General features: G+C 40.9%; 1 protein-coding gene across 2 annotated transcripts in view; it reads right to left on the reverse strand.

The window, feature by feature from the left end:
* Nucleotides 1–6,582: 6,582 nt before the first annotated feature.
* Nucleotides 6,583–21,624, reverse strand: part of FIP2 (potassium channel tetramerization domain-containing protein / pentapeptide repeat-containing protein) — a 45,235-nt gene continuing 30,193 nt past the window's right edge. The window contains exons 7-10 of one of the 2 annotated variants that reach the window (XM_087370220.1): nucleotides 16,867–16,925; nucleotides 8,448–8,507; nucleotides 7,381–7,461; nucleotides 6,583–7,162 (exon numbers count right to left, since the gene is read on the reverse strand). In XM_087370220.1, the coding sequence (XP_087226346.1) occupies nucleotides 7,109–7,162; nucleotides 7,381–7,461; nucleotides 8,448–8,507; nucleotides 16,867–16,925 (254 nt within the window). In that variant the 3' untranslated portion in view covers nucleotides 6,583–7,108. The remainder of the gene's footprint in view (nucleotides 7,163–7,380; nucleotides 7,462–8,447; nucleotides 8,508–16,866; nucleotides 16,926–21,624) is intronic. The other variant, XM_087370219.1, reaches the window with a different exon arrangement.

The following is a 21,624-nucleotide window of genomic DNA, read 5'->3' on the forward strand; positions in this document are numbered from 1 at the left end:
ATATTGTTCTAGAAGATAAAAATTATCACTTTCATTTGTCTGAAGTAGGTAGTAGGCTTTTTTTTAGTTCGTATCTTATTCAAAAAAAACTTTTAAAATGTATTTAATTCCATAGGTCCAAATTAATTCTTTAAAAAGGTTATTTCTTAATAGGTGATAGAAAACTGGAAACCTACTAAATTCCACAAGGGACTTTACAAAATCCTTGTAGGACATGGGTCTAAATAATGCCATAATAGACCTTTGAAACTCCTATATGGGACTTAAAATCTTGTGGGACATCGATTGAATCTCATAAGAGACCCCTTATTTTTTACGTGGAACCAAGGTTATGATATTCATTACATCTTAAGCCATCTTGCACCAGGAGCGTTCACATTTGATGGGTCACCTGTTGAGATAGTTTCATCATACACGTATCTTGGGGTTGTCTTCTTCGGACCCATCTTCATTATGAGACCCGCAATGCAGGCCCGCCTAGACAAGAGATACGTTTCATTGGCCAGACTAGAGAGGTAGTGCTTCCGCTCACACTTTTAGGATCCATGGACCAAGGGGCTACTTTTTAACTCCTTGGTTTGCCCACCGAGAATGTATGGCAACCCTTGCTGTGGGCCAGACTTTTCGGATATAGAGTGGGCTCGCCCTCTCTGTTCAGAGCCAAAGCCAGGCTGACAGGGGTTACTGGGGTTATTGTGGCCCTTGTTAGGCATAGAGCTATGACCAAGAGACGTCACAGGGCTACACCCGTGAGTAGGCGATAGCACTCTATTATCGATTTAATGCCTCCATTGCCTCATCCACCCTGATGTCCTGATGATGATGATGATGATGTCCTGATGATGATGATAATGATGATGATGATAATGATGAGATTGATATCATTGGCATGCCTATGTTGTGCTTAGTACTATCATTTTGCATTTTTGCATTTTGCATTGGTGTGGATGCTCGTTTACTAGCTCTACCCTCACAGCTCATTTGTACTAGGTTTTTCATTGTCTCATAGACCCATCAGTCTTCCGAAGAATGTAATAAACTCTATCTCTCTCTCTCTCTCTCTCTCTCTCTCTCTCTCTCTCTCTCTCTCTCTCTCTCTCTCTCTCTCTCTCTCTCTCCCCCCTTGCAAACTACTATGTCTCTCTCAACCCTTCTTTTCCATCTATTCTTGCTTCTTAGATTTAGTCCTCCCTCTACTCTCTCCAAAAATTTTGAGCCTATAACTACTCACTCCTACTGCAAATTTTATCTCTCAACTTCTAGGCTCATAGTTTATAGGACTTCACAATTCTCAAATCCTAACTTAGCATAGGGAACTTGTCCTCCAATCTCTACCCAATTTCTCCCTCTCTTACCAAACCTTAAAACCAAAAAACTAGTCGCTAAACCTAACTCCTTTCTAAAAACTTTGCCTCTTCCCCATATAAAATCTCATATGCGACCCTACTTCTTTACATATGCATGCATGATGCTTTAGCCTAGGCTCTCAACAAAATGTTTCTCAAGGCCCTATGCTACATTTGTAACCACCTTACACTATAGGTTACAAAGTCCTTGGCTTAACGATGACGTGAAAGTGGCAACAAATGCCATCCCATAGATTTCATAGGTAGACTTATAATGCACATATTGAAATCGATTGTTGTGAATGTCATTCATTGTCTACAAATGCGCATCTTGAAAAGTGCCAAAACTGAGTCTACTAATCTTGAGTCTACATACATATCAATCCCTAATGAGGAGCTAATAAGTGTGAGGGAGAAGCCATGCTATGCCTTCAAACATAACCTACAGCATTAGCCTCCTCCTATATGGCAATAACACATGATCTAGAGCCTTATTCCCCTCCTATATGGCAATAACACAATGTGCCCAATTAGAATTCATTAACTAACATGCACAAAAATACTAAGAATTGGTTTTTTGCCCTAGAGTGTGTGACATGAGACAAAGCTGACTAATAGAGTGGTGCCTTGTCACACCCATGCCCTTCCTCCATGGTGGATGCATGTGGGGGTATATATCTCATGTGGCGCCTTAAAAAACTTAAGTCACCAAGGACCAAATGTCGCAAAATAGTCTGTTGTCTAGGCCCTTAGCTCTAACTACAAATTTAAGAGACTATCAATAGTCATAATTATTAAAACTCCTCAATTATGAGCCAATGTACATCATTTTCAAAAATCTTTGAAAAATGATGGATTTTGGTTTAGCACCCACGATGCTGAATAACTTTTGCTTAATCGTTCCAAGAGAGAGGGTATGATATTTTCAGTGCTATAGTAAACAAATCTATTTCGCTATTTAAAAATTCACACGTACAAAGTGATGTTGAAATCATGTGTGTGCAATATATGCATGAAATGCTAGGTCTTTGGCTAAATTAGTAGAGCTCTGGTTGTCAATCAATGATGGTTTTAATTCTTTTTGTTCAAGCCCATTTTCTTTCAAGCATCTCCTTTTGATATTTTACATTTGGGTTTGCTCTATATTTATATTGTGTAGATGATAGAATAATCATGCTTAAAGTTGTCTTACCGCTCCTTCATGGCTCATGTTACTAGGGATTGTCTTTGGCTACTTCCTATTTCTCGGGCTTGCATATATCTTTAATGGATTTGTTAATGCATAAATCACATTGAGCCTTCTTACCCTGATAGACCCTTCCAAGTTCATCCTCAATCATCTATAACTTAAGTTTCTTTAAGAGTTTCATAATATCATCTAAGCAGGTTATCTTGCCTCAGGTTTTTCTTTGCCAAGTACTCTCATGTCTTCCTTGAATAGTAATTTGTGAATGTGTAAAAATATATTTTAGTACGTATAGATCTAACATTGATTTGACCACAAATGACAAAGTATCAATTTAGGGATATAACACGTCCTTGAAGATGAAGCCATGTTTTCCCATGATCCATGCTAGGCATATCATAAACTCATGTGTCAAACATGTGGTAGACCACTTTAAAAAATGTCAAGGATTAGGTTTGTGCAAATGTGTATAAACAATGATTTATATTAGCCTCCTTCCTCAACTTGTTAAGCTATCACTTTGTGAATGACTAAGACCTAGAATATACAAGACATGGTATATGCCCTAGACATCTCTATTTGGCATAAGGACTTGATTTTAGCCAACACTTAGTTTGGATTCCATGCTCCTTAGCATTCCTCTTCTCATAATGGGAGAAGCAATCTTTATTAGGTGTGAAATGGCTAGAAGCTTCAAACTTAACTCATCAACACATATTGGGATTTAATATTAGTAAAGCTTTTTCAAGATTAGACATCTAAGTGTTGCTATGTTTCTAGAGTATTTGCCTTTTGGTTTAGACTATTAACCTTTTTGTTTACAAATTCAAAAGCAGAATGGCTAAACATCCTATGATACTAAGAATGTAGCTTTTTTATATCCTTTGTTCATGATGATTTATCATGTTAGGATTTGAAATTATTATTATACATAACTTTAGGGATGAATTGGGGTTTTTTACTATTATTTATATCATCCCACTTATGTAGTCCCTACTTTGCCACTTGGTTTTTTCAATGATGTGGCAAACATGGAGTTGAGTGAGAGTAAGAGTTTTCTCTATACAAGTCTTTCAAAGCTATCCCATGATTCAAGGAAATTGTTAAGATGTAAGTTCATAACTTGTTAATCTAGCATCTTCCTAGCATTGGTGGACAAGTCTTTGTTAAATGTTGATTTACATTCTAACTCTCTCTCATTTTAATCCTGCTAAGCTTCCTTTTTATTACTAATTCCTTTTGCCTAGTGGCATCCTCACATGTGGTTTGTAGAGCATGCTGCGATTTTTGGCTAATCCCCATTCAATACTCAAGATTATGAGATCATTTGCCTAGGGGATCTTCTCTATACAAGTTGCAATTCTATCTCTTTTCCTTCCCTTCAACTATTTTCCACAATTTTCTAGGTTGAGAATATTCTCAAGCTTAAATTTCCAAACACCATATGTGAATTTGTAAAGTTCAATGCTTTTTAGAAGAGGTCATCATCACTATCTAAGTTATTGCGACTATCAGACATGCCGCACAAACTAGTAGTATGTATTCCTTATTACTAGGGCGGTCCAATCACATGAAATAATGCAACTATGCAAATGACTGAATGCCTTTGCTATTGAAAACACAATTGAATCAAAGACCGAGTATGATAGATCTTTGCAAAGTCCATGATTATACTCATAGAAAAAGTTGCTACAAGATCTCTTGCATGTGTGATATATGATTATACTCATATATCACACATGTACTCTTTACAACTACTCAACAATGGTGATGGGATTAGAAAATCATTGCAAAAGTATTATGACGTGTATGCACACTTTGATGTAAATTTTCATCCCTTCTGTAACCAACCTCGGAATCTCTCACAAATTGTTTGAATTTGTTGAGATTATCTCTACTGTACTAGTCATACTATTTGTTGCTTGTTAGTTGTTTCTTCTTCGAATTCTACCATTGTTTCATATTTTGTAGATTTATTTTCTAAATATCGTATCTGTTCTTGCAACAAATCACCTCACACTTCTTGTCGTTCCAATTTATAAGCTTGCTATAAAAATCACAAATTTGCTTGCTCATAGAGGACATTTACAAACAAGGTTATGTGTGCACAATTGCTTTCAAACAAAGCACTACTCATGGTCCAAGGGCATTTGCAAGCAACACAAATCAAGGATCCTATAATATGAAATGTCAACATGTGTAATCACTTGTGCATAAACTCTTGTATGTCACAAGTGTTGTATTTCAAAAGCATACCTTGTGATGATTATAAGCATCAATATCTTGAGATCTTCCTTCAATTATTGATTATTTTGCATCAATTCTAGATATTTTATAAATGTGATCAAGTGCAAACCAACTCTATGATAAGCTCTCTAGATGACTAAGTGTAAGCCTACTTGCCGTTGATTATGGTGCTACACCTTGTGTGATAAACTTATGCTTTGCCACTTCACAAGTCCAATGAGAATGCCCTCTTGATCAATGTGTCTGTAAGATCTTCTTAACCTCTTGTATTTCTATTGAAATGTTAAGTTTTTCCTTTGTTATGCCTATAGGTCTTCTTCACCTCACCTCAACATTGATTAGTGTCTTTCTTTTGATTTGCCTTATTAAAAGATTTACAGATAATCACTCCGTTGTTGGAGAAGTTGTTCATACCTTGTTTCAAAGCTTTTTAATTGTACCACCACTTGAAATTTTTGCCACCTATCCATTGCTTATCTAGGTAGATTGCCTTTCGATCATGTCATCACTATTGCTAAAATTTGTGTAGCTTGATTATATTAATAAAGACGTCTTCAATGCTTAGGATCTTCTTTAGGGTTTTCTATCCTCCAAGAGACCTACAAAATCTACATTGCATGTACCACGCTCTTTATAGTGACTTTCATGAAGCTGATATAAGTCATCCTCAAGTGCCTGCGCAAGGTGTATGCACTCTTTTGCTAAAAGAAGTGCCCTTTGCAAGAGCTAGATGGCTCTAATACCATATAAAGAGGCTTACTAGACTATGATCCTCTCCCATAGATTGAACGAATAGGCCCCCACGATCACTTTTATTCATGTATTAGTATTAGCAAGGGAGGCGGCGTCCCAAAATCAGCCAAAATTAAGGTAAGACAGCTGGAAATATTAAACCTTCGAGTCGAGAAGGTTCAGAGCCGGCTATATATGAGAAAGGAGGGAGAGGGAGGGAGAGCCAAGGTAGAGGGGGGAAAAGGGGGAGGGGGGGGGGGGGCGGGGGGGAAGAGAGCGAAAGCGAGCAGGGAAGGGGGGGAGCTGAGAGGAGGGAGGAGAAAGGAGGGGGACAGAAGGGGTGCAGCGTAGGGAGAGGAGAGGCACAGGGAGAGCTCACTATTAGCATAGCTTAATCGAGTAGCAAATAGGAGAGTAGAATGTAGTTTAGATAGATTGAGTTAATAGGAGAGTAGAATGGGGTAATAGGGATAATAGAATCACAAGACACCTTTAAATGAGTTTTGTTGTAATGGAATGTCAATTATTTGCTACAAATGCACAAACTGAATAATGCATCATTGGGACTGCCAGCACTATGAATTCACAATGCATACTAAAGTCTAACTGAGGAGATGAGGAGGTATGAGGCAGGAAGATGGCTTCACATACAAGCTGAGGTATCATCGCCCTCCTACATGGCCTTGACAAAGTGTGACCGATCACATACGAAAAATAGCAACCCCTCATTGTGTGGAGTGGTAAATGCATGCTTATGTGAGTGGCAAAGCCACCTAGACTAACTAATATAGTTGTGCCGTGTGCATTATCCACGGTGGATGCATGTGAAGTACCCACGTATGGTGCATCCAGGCCCCAAGATCTAACCACCATTCTAAGAACCTATTAATTATCCTAAACACTAAATCACCCAAAGGTTAAGCCAATGAGTATTCCATACTTCATCACTCACTTTCCCAACAGACAAAAACTATACCATTGTCACCGATATCATAGTTTTAACAATAATAAATAGAAACATTTGTACAAATCATCAAGTAACATCATGTCTCAACGATGAACAGATACACAACCCAAGACTCTAGGCATTTTACTTGATGACGTAATAGTCTTGAAGACAATGGAATTTTCAAAATCACATGAAAACATCTCATGGCAAAAGAAAAGAGGATAAATATCATCTATATTTATTCTGTCTAGCCAAGTATATCTCGAATTGTCGTATTTTCCACACAACCTTATTTCCAAAATCTGCCAACTGGATCTCAGCTGCTTCATGACACACTTGAGTGATTCAAGCTGTGGCTCTGCACATTCTAGATAATATTGCTCCAGTTAAAGAGCGCCTCTAACACCCTATTTGAGCCCCCATGTTTCTAAATCGGTTGTAGAAAATCCCTCAGTAGAGGGCATCTTCTCACTAGAATACTCTACCAAGAGTAAAGCCACCTAGAGCCTTTCAACTGCTCTAAATCATAGAGACCAGGCAAGGAAGATCTGACAACAATACTTAATATGTACAGTAAACTTGTCATTCTGATAATGATCTGATGCCTGAAGTACAGATACTACTGTTTTCCCTGAGAGATACAAGGTGTCACCTGCTTGCATTTGCTAGATTGGCCCCTTCTAGATTCGCACCTTCCAGAACCTGGGACAAAAAAAATGTGAACCAAATTGTCTCTCCCATAGCACAACCACAAAAGCTACTTCGCTCTAAACTATGACTGCTTGTGTCCGTTCCCTAGCTTGTGTCTAAAGTTCTTTATAAATAAAGAGGCAAGCCACAATTTGTTCCGCCAGTGCAGGATTCCAGAGTCTGAAAAAAGTTAACAATTCGTAACTTGCAAAGTTGCAAGAGAATCTTACCGTATCTCGCAAATTGGCATCTCGTAGATAGACACGTTGAAGGTTTGCTCTTCGGAGATTCGCTCCTATCAACGTCGCACCCTTGTCACAATGAAGAAGCAAATAAACAAATTTGGGCACACAGAGAGTATTACAGCTGTGCCAATGTGTCACCCAAAGACGATAATTTACTATGCAGATCAAGAGCAAAATGCCAGGAGAAAGTCCATAAACAAAGATGTTGTTTCCAAGGCCTAGTGAAGTTGTTCTCCAAAGAGCACCAAGACACCATTCGTGAAAAATTAAAGCAAGCAGTTAGCCTCTGTTCCATTCAGATCATTACTTTAGAAGGCCCTAACTTGTGAAAAAGTAAAACTTATTCCACATGCAAAGGAGTTTGCACCCAAAGAAGATGTGAACATATCAGATTAGTATACACATCTTCATATGCACATAAAGAAAAAGGCATCACAGTGATTTCTTAAATCTAGGTGCAGTTAATTTTCAAGTGTAGTTCTGCACAGCAAACAATCCGCCTGAGCTCGAGGATATATTTGTATTCAAAAAAAGCATTTAGCTTCTCAGTTCCATTCAGGTATATTTGTATTCAAAAAAAGCATTTAGCTTCTCAGTTCCATTCAGAGGTTTGCTAGGAAAGGACCGATTGAAAAGAAGAAAACTCCAAGACTGAGCACATTCTTACTCAGTGCTTGGTATCAGGAAAAGTATGGAGAAACAATACACTTCATTCATTTTTTCAAGGATTTATCCGTGAAAAAATCAGGTTTGTCCTTGAGCTGGTGCAAGAACATAAGAGAAATATACTATCCATCTCTTTATCAGGAGATGCTCTTCGCAAGGAGGCCATTTAGTCTTCCTTCAGGCAAATATCAATAAAAAACCCTTGTGTTCCAGAGCCGAAAGAATTAAGGCACGTACAGTATAATTTCCACTTTAAAACAGAATGTGTATCAATATGCACACCCAGCAGAGAAAGGGATGCATTCCATTCCAATTTTCTTTCCGAAAAGGCATTTTAAAGAAATCACATATATCACAGAGGCATAAATTTTTAAATTACTAGTCACCTTCAAATTCGCCCCTTCCAAATTTGCTCCAGAGAGATTAGCATTTGTAAGGTCAGCACCCTGCCATGTCTCATGCCACAAAGGAGGTCAGCACACGATCATACATCATATTTATAAGGAGTGTATTAAGAATTAAACCAAAATTCCTCTTGTAAAAGGTGGAGATCAATCTGTTATGAGAACGAAAGACATACAATCTGACTCGAATTGACCCTCGTAAAAAGCTATAAAATTTAAGTGTGAGATCTGTAATCTCTAGTACCAATGATATGGTTCTCCCTAAAGTTATAAAATGCTCAACAAGACTTAACATTACTTACACTTGTATGTAGCTTGCAAACCCTCCCATTTGTCTCCACAACTTTGGCAACCATGTTACAGTATGTCCTTTATGTACCATGTTACAGTATGTCCTTTATGTTGGATGCCAATGCTCCACCCTCAGTCACCCTTCACTGAGGACAACACGTGGCTGTCCAGAACATCTCCAAGCATGCATGAGAATGCTAAAAACCATTAAGGATGATGACATGCCATACTGTCCATGCCAACAACACCAAGAGGAGTTAACATGACGGGGCCATATGGAACTATACGAAACATAACAGATGCTGACATGGCATCACGATGATCTGCTAACATGGCGTGTCAAGCACTGTGCATGATGTGCAAGTTGGCTCATGACATGGACAATCAATTGATGGCATGGCACAAATGCCCCGTGGCAGGTCAGCCAGCTCTCGGTTGGCCTGCTGGTCAATTATAGTAAAGGGCTGGTCAACCAGCCTTGCCCATCGTATACACTCTTTATATAGTGGGGGTTGCACATCCACTCTCCGTCACTCTATCAGGTCTCTTCACCTCCCGTCCCAAGAGTCATGCAAGAGTGTTCAGGAATTTGTGCAAGTGTGGCACAATGTTCCTTAATTTCCCATGTTAGAAGTTGTGCCAAGAAGGCTATTGACAGCTAGTAGAGGAGAATACGGTTTCGGGAAATAGTCTCTTTGTGGAGCTTCAGCCTTCAGCTTGATTGGCATGTGTTTCATATCTACATTGTCTCTTGAATGCAACTATTCTTGGTTGAAGATTTTTCTACTGATGGACATTACATGGATGGGAAATTTTCACACTTTATGACCGTCTATCTAAAGGATACAATTACAATTTTATCATAATGTAGGATAATCAAGTAGGTCTTAACTTTGCAAGTTTAGGATTTCTTGCATCACCTAAGTCTCTTTGTATTTCCACTTGTAGATTCATTGTACAATGCACTTATGTCTTGCAATCTCCACTCTCTTGCTCTCATACCCAGATCAGAGATGCTTGGCCGCTTTCATTCACGAGGCAGTCCGACACAAAGATCTTCTCATCAGAACACGGAGGTGGGAGCAAGGGGCCTTACCTAGTCCATCCCAGAGTATGATCAAATAGTTATTCCAATCGGAGCATGTTGCTCCCCTGGCCACGGATAGCAGGAGAGGCAAAGACCCTGAGATCGAGATGCGGCACACTCGACAAAGTACAGACGCACAGATCACACTCACCAACATCTCTTCCATTTCCAGACCTGGGGTACCGCCGACTGGGGTTATTGTGGCGCTCATTGGGCGTCGAATAGCTGCTAGGAGGGCACGACGGACCACTCATCCAAATAGCAGACAACGATCTATCACAGGCTTCTTGCCTACAATGCCTAGTCTGTCATTGGGTGTATCTTGACGTTTGATCAGACTGCATCTTCCATGGGGATGTTGATGCCAGACATGTTTTATGACTAGGGTGACATGTATGATGATATCATTGACTATGTCTACACAGTTTTCTCTAGCATGGGTTAGGATGCTCACTTAGTAGCTCCACCCTTTTGCTCATTGTATCAAGTTTTCTATCAGTCTCATAGACCCATCAATCTTTAGCAGACTTTAATAGACTTTCTTTCTTTCTATCTCTAACCACATATACTGTTTATGTGGATCTTCATGTATGATCTTGATGTTTCCAAAAAAGCCTATATTTCTGGAACTTCATTCCCTTCAAGCTCCCATGTCTCCAAAGCTATAAATATATATGTTTACAATATTTCCTTCCCACTGTGACGGCCTTGTCCAAGAACCATTCTAGTTCCATATTTTGATCTTGACTTTCCCCTTCCCCTTTGCCTCTTTCTATGATGGAAATAAACAATTTCAAAATGCTGCGAGGGTCTATAAATTGGTTCGCCAAGACCAATGCTTCGATGATGCAAAGGAAGCCTACCTTGTCAATTGACAACTAGAATGGGTTAGAAGCTTCTATCACTCAAAGGAAGCCTACCATGCATTTGAATAATAGCAAGAACAGGAGTCATGGTTACAACTTTACAATGAGGCACTTGTCATCTTCTTGAAATGATGGCAACTTTGTAATCATAAGCTGAGCTATGATGGGAGCTTAGGAGTTAAAAAATTTAACCACAAAGGATCTTAAGAGAGATAAATAGAAGAATTCACTAGATAGTGGCGCTTTTCAGCACACATGTAAAGAAATTTAAGGTAGCCTTGAGAAACTCTAACCCCAACCACCGATCAATATAAGTGGCATCATCCCTCATTCCCAAGATCATCCAGGTTCACTCCTCCATGCATTCATCCATCTGCTCCACACACTAGAATTTTATCAAGCAACAGCACAAGGATTATCTTACAAGTTCTTAGCCAATGAAAACAATTCTTTTTTAGGGATAATCTCGGGGGAGTTAAAAAATCCCTTCTAGTGGAGTGTTCTCTCGTCGACTGGGTGGATGAGATTTGAGAAGCTACAAGTGATTATGGAATCTGGGATGATTCCGAGTCAGCCCTCATCACATAAGATAGGTAGAATTTGTCATGACACCACTCTCAAATTGATGCCGTTCTCAGACAGTAACATATCTCATCGGATTAGGGCCTCGCCTAGTTGGAGACTATCGAGATTGGCACTATAGTCATCCATCCAACTAGCGGATAGAGGCGTTAGCATGGCATGTATGCACATATATCCAAATGGCTTGCCAATTAAGGCATTCAAATGAATCAACTCTTGCCTTTTTGCTCTCTCAGATTCCACAAGATGAGATCAACAGTATCATCCGATTGGATCTACTCATCTTTATACATCCGAACTTTGGGGGGGACCATGACTTCCCCACCGAGATCCAATTCTACCATGATCACTTCTCGAGAGTACCTGAGGATGGAGTGAGTATCAAACCCCGATACCTGGAGAATAGATGAGTCTCACATGCATTGCAAATTGCCATTGGGCAGCTTTGTGTCTCGTCCCACCAACTGTGGATCGAGACAGGGAGTACATCTAAAAAGCAAAAAAGGACAGTAAGCACACATACAAGAAAGATGCAAAGGCTGTCATTACAGAAAAAAGCAAGAGGGGAGGGAAACAAGCATAGGGACTTGAGACCCTGAGGATCAAAGTGTGGAACTTATGAGGTTGGACCGTGGACAAGGTCATCGCATTGGAAGAGGAAATAGCTGAGACAGACATACTTATAAATTTGGAGATATGGGAGCATGAGGGGAACACAACCCCAGAAATCAAGAAATCACAAAACACATCGGGGGAGGGATAGCATGCTACATAAGAATGGTGTGGGAAAAACAGCAAAAGTTGTAAAAGAGGATCCACACAAACAAGACATGTGGCTGGATATCATGGCAAAGGAGGGAAATATCAAAATGGCAGCATGCTATTTTACACCCCCACAATCACCCATCTACAAAAACAACAGCAACATATCCTGAGAAGAACCCCTGGTGCATTTAGGGGAGGAAATAGCTAGGTTCTCTGAAAGAGAGTACAATGATTCTAGCAGGGGATTTCAGTGCATGAACAAGATCAATGCAAGCATCATAACAACGGAGGGAGAGACCCATATGGATGCATGACGAGGAGGAAGATAATGAAGAAAGAAGAGGATAGAAAAGGACATCAAATGATGTCGGGGGGAAATCACTCATATGGGAAGGCAACTCCTCTCTGGATGCTTTGAGCTACAAATATGCAATGGCACAACAAATTTTCACAACACAAGAGGGTACACATGCAAGCCAGCTCAAGGGTCAAGTGTAGTTGATTATGTGATCACAAACTCACATGCAAAGCATATGATTGAATACATCAAGATTGAGGATGAGTCTCTTGAGCCAGACCATAAAGCAATGTCCATAGGCATAACGGGGACAAGAAATGCTGTGAAAAAAAGGAAATTACTGCACACCCCAGGCTAAGAATGGACTACAAAAAAGCACATATTTATATAAGGAGACAGAGCACAAGGGCAAATGCCTTCAACATGTCAAGAAATAAGCAAATACACAACATATCTGCTGCTGTCAACAGCCCACAAATGTTACACTAAAAGTAAGGGGAGAAGTGTGGATGCCATGTAATCATTGGTACAACAAGGATCCTGGAAAACAGAAAATCCAACAAAGAAGGACAAAGCTCGAACAAATAGACGAGATCTTTGAGAAACTGAAACAAAATTCAAGAAAGCTTTTCCAGAAACTACACGGCAACAAGAGAGGAAGGCACAATGGGAAGACATGATAGGATTTGTCAAAGGCCTCTATGAAAGAGATGGGGAAGAAAATATCAACCACAACTATACTATCAAAGCAACAAATGGAGTCATAATAAAGGGCTAGTAGCAGAGATGTTAACATGGGGCGGTGAGAAAACAAAGATATGCTTACCAGGCTTATGAATATGGCTTTAGAGGAAGGGTTTCCATTAGATTGGCAGATAAGCACGCTTGTACCAATTCATAAGGGGGGAGATAGCAAGATGGCAAAGAATTATCGGACAATCATGGTAAGCAGCTTAATGGCAAAGTTATATGACGCTATCCTTGAGCAGAAAATCGCCAAATGGGCGGAGGAACAAGGAGTGAGGGCAATATCCCACGCAGGGTTTCGTCCCAAGCACGCAACAGATGATCATCTAGTTGCCATAAAGGCTGCAACTAAAGCGGTCAAAGGTAAGAAAGACATTGTCTAAGACTGTTTCATAGATTTCAAGAAAGCCTTCGTGTAAGAGGTTTTGGAAAAGACTGGAAAATCTCAAAGTTCATCAAGAACTCAAAGAAGCCACGTACCGACTCTATGAGAAGGTACTAGCTGAGTTAGCACAGCCGCTAGTGGATGGGTCATGCTCCAAGGGGAAAGCTGTAATACGGAGTGACAGGGGGGTTGAACAAGGCTGCCTCCTCTCACCAACACTCTTTGGTCTGTTTATTGATGAGTTGGAAGAATGGATGAGAATGCACAACAAAGATGAGCACAGATGTGACAAAATAACCTGCAAATCTGAAAATATCTTGCAATCAGCCGGCAATAGATCCAAAATCCCCAATTTCGGAGGTGAAATGGAGTCAAAAGAGGGCAAATACTACAAAAGCCCCAAAATGTGACCAAAAGGAGCAAATGTCACTGCAAAATCTGCAAATATGACACAAAAGCCCCAATTTCTAGAGCAAAATCACCTCAATGTCACTGCAATGTGTGCAAATGTGACATAAAAGAGGGTGAAAAGATTCAAATCCAACTTATCAGGCAGATCTGAGTCAAGGAGGAGGAAATCCCAGCCAAATGCTGCTAGAGCGAGCAGCTAGAGGACGGCCCGAATGACTGAAAAGAGTCCAGATCTAGCAAAAAACCCCAAATGACTGCAAAAAAAATGTTCAAAACTCAGTGCAGAGAGTACATACAAACTTCTAACAGTGTCGCATACCTGGCTGTACAGGTCTGTACGACGATATGGACATCTGTACAGTTGCACAGACAGGTCGTACGATGGTTTTGGCAAGTCGTTTTGGAGCGTACAGCTCTTGTGTCTGTCCTAGAGCTGATTTGGAGAAGAATTGAGGCTCACCAAAAAGACTGCTAGAAGGTCACTGGACTGAGCTAGAGCAAATGGTAGCAAATGGCACATAAGAGAATACACAGGGGGAGGCACCAAGTGCAATGAAAGGCTCTAATACCACTGTTGGGTGCGGGGAGCAATGGAGTGGAATGGAGTGCGAGGAGGCAGACAACAAGCTCAAGCAAAACGAAGTACTTGCAAATGGATAATGAGAAAGTACAAGTGTGGCTACTACATGGCCCCGAAGTCAATTGGTTGACCAAGACTAGGACAAAATGTCCTAACTAGCATACAAGGCCATACTAGGGCTAACAAGGCCATACTAGTAGCTAACAAGGCCATACTAGGGCTAAGTGCTAACACGGAAGGCCTTTCACACAATCCCTCGATCTCGCATGATTAGGCGACTTTAGGAAATGCAGATCCTAGGAATCATGATCCTAGGGGGTGATGATGCTATACGAGTCAGTCAGAGGAAGAGTATGCACCCCTGCATGCCTATCAGATTAGATCAAGAGCACAATAGGAGTGAGCCAAGATGCCCACTCTCACCAACACTATTTGGGCTCTATATTGATGAGATCATGGCTTTCATTATACGCCTGAGAGGTAAGGGATTGCTCTGGCCGATTTGATGATTCAAATACTATTGTATGTAGATGATATAGTCCTTCTATCCTCTTCAGCAACAAGCTTATAGAACACCTAGAGGCCCTAGAGGTGTTTTGGAGAGAGAGAGAGAGAGACTTGACAGTCAACCTTGGCAAACCAAGGTTATGATTTTCAACACCTCACGAGCAGTACTTCACCGACACAACTTCACTTACCGAGGGGAGCCAGTGGAGATGTACAGTCATACACCTATCTAGAGTTGACAATGACCCATGCAACCAAAGCACGATGTACACGAGGATAGGGAGCTCTAGATCAACTAGAGCGGCAATGCTTTCAGGTACCTTTCCAGGACCCCTCGACGAAGGGATGGCTATCTGACACACTGGTGAGACTTACAACCATGTACGTAGCACCCCTCTAGGGGAGTGACCTATCAGCGACTGAGTGGTGGTGTTTCGAGAGGTTGCAAGTGATTATGGAATCCAAGATGATTCGTAGTAAGCCCAGTTATGAAACATAGAAAGGTACCAGCCAGCTGCTCCCACCACCTTGACTCCAACAAATAAACTAGCTTATTATGCCATCACCTCTGCCCCGAAACCCACTTGTAGAGTGTTAAAGAAGAGAGAAGGGAGCATCACAAGAAGGAAGTGTGCTAACTTAATGGACATCCCTCTGCAATGACCTACCAGAGACAATGGAGCAAACTCACAACTGCCTTAGAACAAGAATACATTTACTTTTTACAGTAGGAAGGTATGGATTTCAACTTGCCTCTTTGGAGAGGAAAGTCTTTGACGTGAAAATAATGGAAGACAGGGAGTAATCTAGGAGATAATGCATAAATGCAATGCAGCAGCACTTGCACTACAGCTTGTGACCATAGTCCAGGATATGGTTACCACCCAAGTCAAGTCCATGAGGCATGAAATTGCTGCAGCACTAGACAATAAAAGCAATACATAGGACGTGTATGGGGAGGTAAAAGAACAGGAAACTTGGGCTTCCAATGCCCGGATTCTACACATACGGGGGCTGCCTAAGGGCTGGTATGCCGGAGCTAGATGCTTGGAAGAAAATATTGATCTCGTCAAGGAAAAAATCCCTCAGATGGAATGGGATTCAAAAGACTTACCTTGTGTCATCCAAAAGGCGGCACAATGACAAAATGGCAAGGTCCTCAAGCAAACTAACAAGCTGACAGGCACCAAGACCTGGACCTCGAAGGAGGTCACGCCAACTCAAATCAAGCAAAAAGCTATAGTGTAAAGTAAAGGATGCTTGGAAGGAAGGCAAATGGGCTGTCTACAGAGATGGGAAGGCGTTAATAAGAGACTTCAAGCCTGGACTTAAAGACTCTCAGTCTTGAATTGATGTAAATGAAAACCGTCCATCTTCACATTAGATCATGGCTAACTTATAATAATTTTGGAGATGCTTTATGCACTTCCAAGAGAAGCCTTGTGCACTCCCTCGACTTTGTAGTACTTCAAAGTAGTAGCTACTCGTTTTTGGGTTGTACTTTGTCTCATAGGCCCGTGAGGCCTCCGGAAGACGCTAATTTATCTTCCTTTCTTTCTTTCCTTTTCCTTTTTCATTCTTTTGTTTTGGGGGGGGGGGGTCAGGGGGGTCTGTTTCTAGTAATTTTGAGTATCTGAGTACGTGAAGAAGCCTTTCAATTCTTGAACAAATGAATCTATGTTGTTAAGTAGATGGTGGCACTAGCCTTACCTTTGCATTTGTTTTTGCCTCCCAATAGAGAGAGATTTAGCCCAAGCCCCAATCTATAAAAAAACTAGGAGAGTTTTCTTTTTCTTTTCTTTTCTTTTTTTTTTTTGGGGGGAAGGGGGGGGGGGGGGGGCAATGCAACCTTTTTTTAATTCCATGGCAAAATAAATGTTACCTGAAGATGAGCTGACCGTAAATTAGCTTCACAAAAGCTGCACGAAACCAAACAAGCATCTGGAATTGCCAAATGAAATGCAAACATCAGTAGGAACAAAAACTACCATAATTGCACATAAGACCATGTCCTAACTTGTCACTGTCTACAATAAACCTCAATAAAACTTTCTTATGCACAAATTTTGATCTATAGTTTCATTGGCCAAGTTCTAAAAATCTCTTAAATCGTGCACAAAAATAGCATGAAAAGCGTCATTGTAAGCACTCAAGCTCATCAAACAAAGTTAATGTTTAAACTTATTCCATCTCATTAACACTTATCCTTTAAGATCAAGATAACAAAATAATGATCAATATTGACTTTTACACAACAATACTCTTCAACCTTAGTTTCCACCACTTCCTTGGAAGTTAAGAGCAACATGACATGACATAACTTTAGCATCATAAACACAACAAAACATACGTGGTCGTCACTTCAAGAACGTTCACTTTAGATCGTCAACCTTTGAGCTTGTATGGACTACGTGCCATGACATCCTATTACGTAATTAGCATATATGTAGCTGCATGTGAAATGTGTCAAAATATGTCCACTCTAGCATTAATAATTTTTAAATTGCTGTCCCAAGAAACTTTTAAAACCTTAAAACGTGAAAGTTTCAAATCATTCCAAAAGAAAACAAGAAAAAGCTTTGAAGCATCACTTTGTACTTTTAGGTCCTTAGAAAATATAAATATATATCCCCACACACACACATCACTTGAAAAGTATACAAAAGGGTTGAGGCTCAATTGTTGTTTAAGTCATTATAAAGACTTGCACAATGGACTTGAGTAAGATTTGTAAGGTAGAGATAAAAGAATCTCCCCCTGGAAAAAAGACAAGGTGCTTATAAGACTCTGAAAATCAACTTTCATAGAAGATAAATACATTGCAACTTTATGCACCTCAATCGTTTTATCTTGCATAAATGGCTTTTCTTATACTCTTAAAAAACACATTATTCCTTTTTCAAGAGGGAAGTTCATTATGCCTTACAATTTTTTTCTCAAGTCCATTGTTAAAATAGGTAAGCCTCAACCCTCATGTACACTTCAAGTATACACACGCATGTGTGTGTGTATGTGTGTGTGTGCGCACGTGCATGTGTCTCAAACTGCATTGTGGCAATGTGCTCCTCCATACTTGTACTACTTCCTATAGTCATCACTACATGTCATCAAAGGTTAGCTACCTGCTTCCAAAGATCGGTAGCCTTAACTTTGATCACAAACAAGTCACGTCAAAGGGTGCCTTTCTATTGCTACTGCCTAGCCTCGTGAGCTTGCATGCGACGCATCTCTGTGAGAAACTGCTATAAGAGATCTGGGGGTGCCGTGGTGGGTATGCATAAAGCAGGGGAGGAGTGAAGGGCGGAGGCTGAGTTGGAGAAATCATCATGGACCAAGGGAGTCTGGTATGGCATAGATATTGGAGGGATGTGAGACCTAGTAGGGGAGAGAATACACTGTGTGAGAGATAAAGGGGACATATAAGGAGACTAAGGTGATGCGGAGCAGATCATTGGAGGGGTCCTAGGGCTAGAGCATTGTCTAAGTGTCTCAGGGTATGAGGTAGTGTCTTGGGAGGGGTGAGGTAGTGTCATCCATATAATTGGCGCATAGAGGCAAAGACTGAGGTGATATGGGGGGGAACATTGGAGGGACCCCACGGCTAGAGCATCATGTAATGGTCTCAAGGCGTGAGGTATTGTCCCGAGAGGGGTTGAGGTAGTGCCGTCCATGTAATTGGCGGTGCCGTTAGCATGATTCCTACTATCGGTCACTATTCTTTAGTATTTTCCATACCTTTCAACTTTTCCTTGGTCCTTCTTTGCCTTTCTTTCTTTCCCTTATCTGTCTCCATCTCTCAAGCTCTCCAAGAGGTCCAGATCAAAGGGGTAAGGTGGAGGGGAGAAATTCCACCTATCCAATGCTCTAATTCCTCATCCTATCATTTCTCACACCATTTCTCAAGCCATGGCACCCATGAGTAGGAGACAAAAGTGTCCCAAAGGACTGCAGAAGGAGCAGGAAGAAAACATGCGTATTGCAGAATGAATGAAAAGTGAAGTATAAAGCATAACAACTAACCCTAATACTAGGATTTGGACTAGGAGTCCTAAGAGTCATAAGTTGACTGTCCCAAATGAACTGAAATCTAACTACAACTAACAGTCCTAGGCCTACAAGGCTATACCAAAGCTAGGTCTAATAAACCGCTTCATGATATGACTTAAGTACTCTGGAAACATCTCAGAGACACCTTGAATTTATGCTATGGTTGTTGTGTTCATCCACTTATGGAAGTACAGGGATGACAATATCATGCAACAAATGGAATCAAGTGTGAAGCTTGTGGTGGAAAAGCTTCACATTTGGGTCATGGAAGCGCTTTTGTGAAGATATATACCAGATTGGCTTGCGTCGGAACATAAGACAAGTGAATATCCCCTGCTAACAATCTTTCTCTGACATAATAATAATGAACCTCAATGTGCTTAGTGTGTACAAGAACCATGGATTGCACGCAAGCGCTAAAGTACTCTGACTGTGAGTGTACATAGTGGTGGGAGATGTCTGACCAACATCAAGACACGCAAGTAGTTTCTCCGGCCAAATACATTCCATCATAGTTGTAAAAGCTGCTTTGTACTCCGCTTTGCAGCTAGAGGTAGTAAATGTAGCTGAACCAAGAAATACATGACGCTCCAAGCATGCAACATTGCCACTATGTGACACTCTAGTTTCATAATATCATGCCCGATCACTGTCTGTAAATGCATGCAGAGTAAGTGAAGAGTTGAGACCATAAAGAAGGCCCAAGCCTGCCTATCAATAGTGCGTGAGAGGGAAAGAATGAGGGAGAAGTACAACGGGGAGAGAGTGAGAGAGAGGAGTGACACAATAGATGTGGGTGTGAAGTGATGAGCCACACCACAAACTCATAGGTTTTATTAGGATTAGGTTTTTCACCCTATGACTGTCTTTGAAGTAGAGAGTCCATTTCAGATTGCATGGCTTTCTCCCACTTCCTTTTCTCTGTTCTTCCCATAGCTTCCTTGAAGCTGGAAGGCTCACCACAATCTGTCAGCATAATAAAATCAGCCACATTATTGGCTCCTGGAACAAACCTGTCAGGAGGCCGTTGTACACGGGTGCTCCTCCTAACAAAATGTTCCGGATTAGGCTGCTGTCTAGCCTGTTCGTCATGCATGACGGGTGGCTGTACCACCATATTTGGCTGTTCTACAGCCCCATTTGCTGGCATATCCAGTGGTGCATCATTGGCAAAATTATCTGGCTGATTTTCAGCCTGTATACCCTCTTGAACAGGGTTATCTGCAGCAGCTTGCTGCTGCATATAAATGGGCATTCTTTGCTGTCCGACATCATATAAGAGTGACATTTGAATTTGACAGGGTGGTCTTGAAAGTGTCCCAACTCTCAGGGAGGGTACACAACAAGAAAGTAGCCTTAAACTCCTCATCAAGGTTCAACCCCTGTGCAATCAGCTGTGTAGAGATGGCATTGAACTCACTCAAGTGTGAGGTCATAGCTGTACCTTCCTTCATGCGAAGATCAACCAGCTTCTTCAACCAATAAACCTTACTGGCTGAACTCTTTTGGGCATACAACTCTGCTAGCCTCTGCCATAGGCCATAAGAGGTCTTTTCAGCCTGAACATTGAACACAAGAGAATCACTGAGAGTAAGCATGATAGCAGCCCTAGCGGACAAATCTAGCACTCATCATCTGACATCCCAGATGGCTTGACACCCTTCGCCCTTATGGGCTTAGAAATCTTCTTCAGCAGAAGTACATTCAAACACTGTTCTGCCCATAATGCATAATTGTGTGCCCCTTCCAATTTCTTTATGTTCAGAATTGATGATTCACTTCCCCCTGATGCCATATCAGATAAGGAAAGTACCCGACTCCCTGTAAGTCAAAAATGACTGAATAAAGTTCTGATTTCTCAGAAAAACCTGCTGTATCAAGAGCCAGGAGCACTCACAATAGTGCTGTTTTTACTGTCAAAAAATCTGCAGCAAAACAGAAAATTTCCCTCCAGTTACTGTACCTTCTGACACACTGTACCGTGCTCAAATAGGCATAAAACAGTAATTTCAGAATGCTGCAGCTGTTCCACAAGTGCTTTAACAGTGCATCATCAGCTGACGAAGCACAAAACACTGCTGTCCTGGACACTTCTCCCACCTCAGATGAGGTATTGCACTGATTTTATATGCATAAACCACTTGTCATACACTGTTTTGTTCACTGAAAAGAGGCTCCAGACACTTCAGCCTGTCACAAACCTGCAACAGAAAATGGGACAAATCCCAAGCAATCACCCTTCTGCCAAGGGGATAAAAGGCATCTGAAGGTCTCAAACAGTAACCCAAGTGCTTTCAAGCAAAATCTGGGCAAAAGTCCCTTGATTTGACACCTGTATTAAGTGAAAAACACCTCAACACTGAGGTAGCATACAAAATACAGCGCTCTCCTGGCACTTTCACCTGACAATGCAATGCATAAACAGCCCTGTGTACACAATAACAACACAGATCCCAACGTACAAACACTGAAGAGAAAATCTTTTGAGCACTGTCAACGATGGACAGTTAGGGACCGAGTAAACTCGATGCGCCCTGGCCAAGCGTGGCTCAACTGAGATTTTTCAAGGTGTCGTACACAAAATGTGACCTGC

This window comes from Dipteris shenzhenensis, chromosome 31 (assembly GCF_047967505.1).
Source record: "Dipteris shenzhenensis isolate YYH24624 ecotype China chromosome 31, Dip_SZ_1.0, whole genome shotgun sequence".
Classification (NCBI taxonomy): Eukaryota; Viridiplantae; Streptophyta; class Polypodiopsida; order Gleicheniales; family Dipteridaceae; genus Dipteris; species Dipteris shenzhenensis.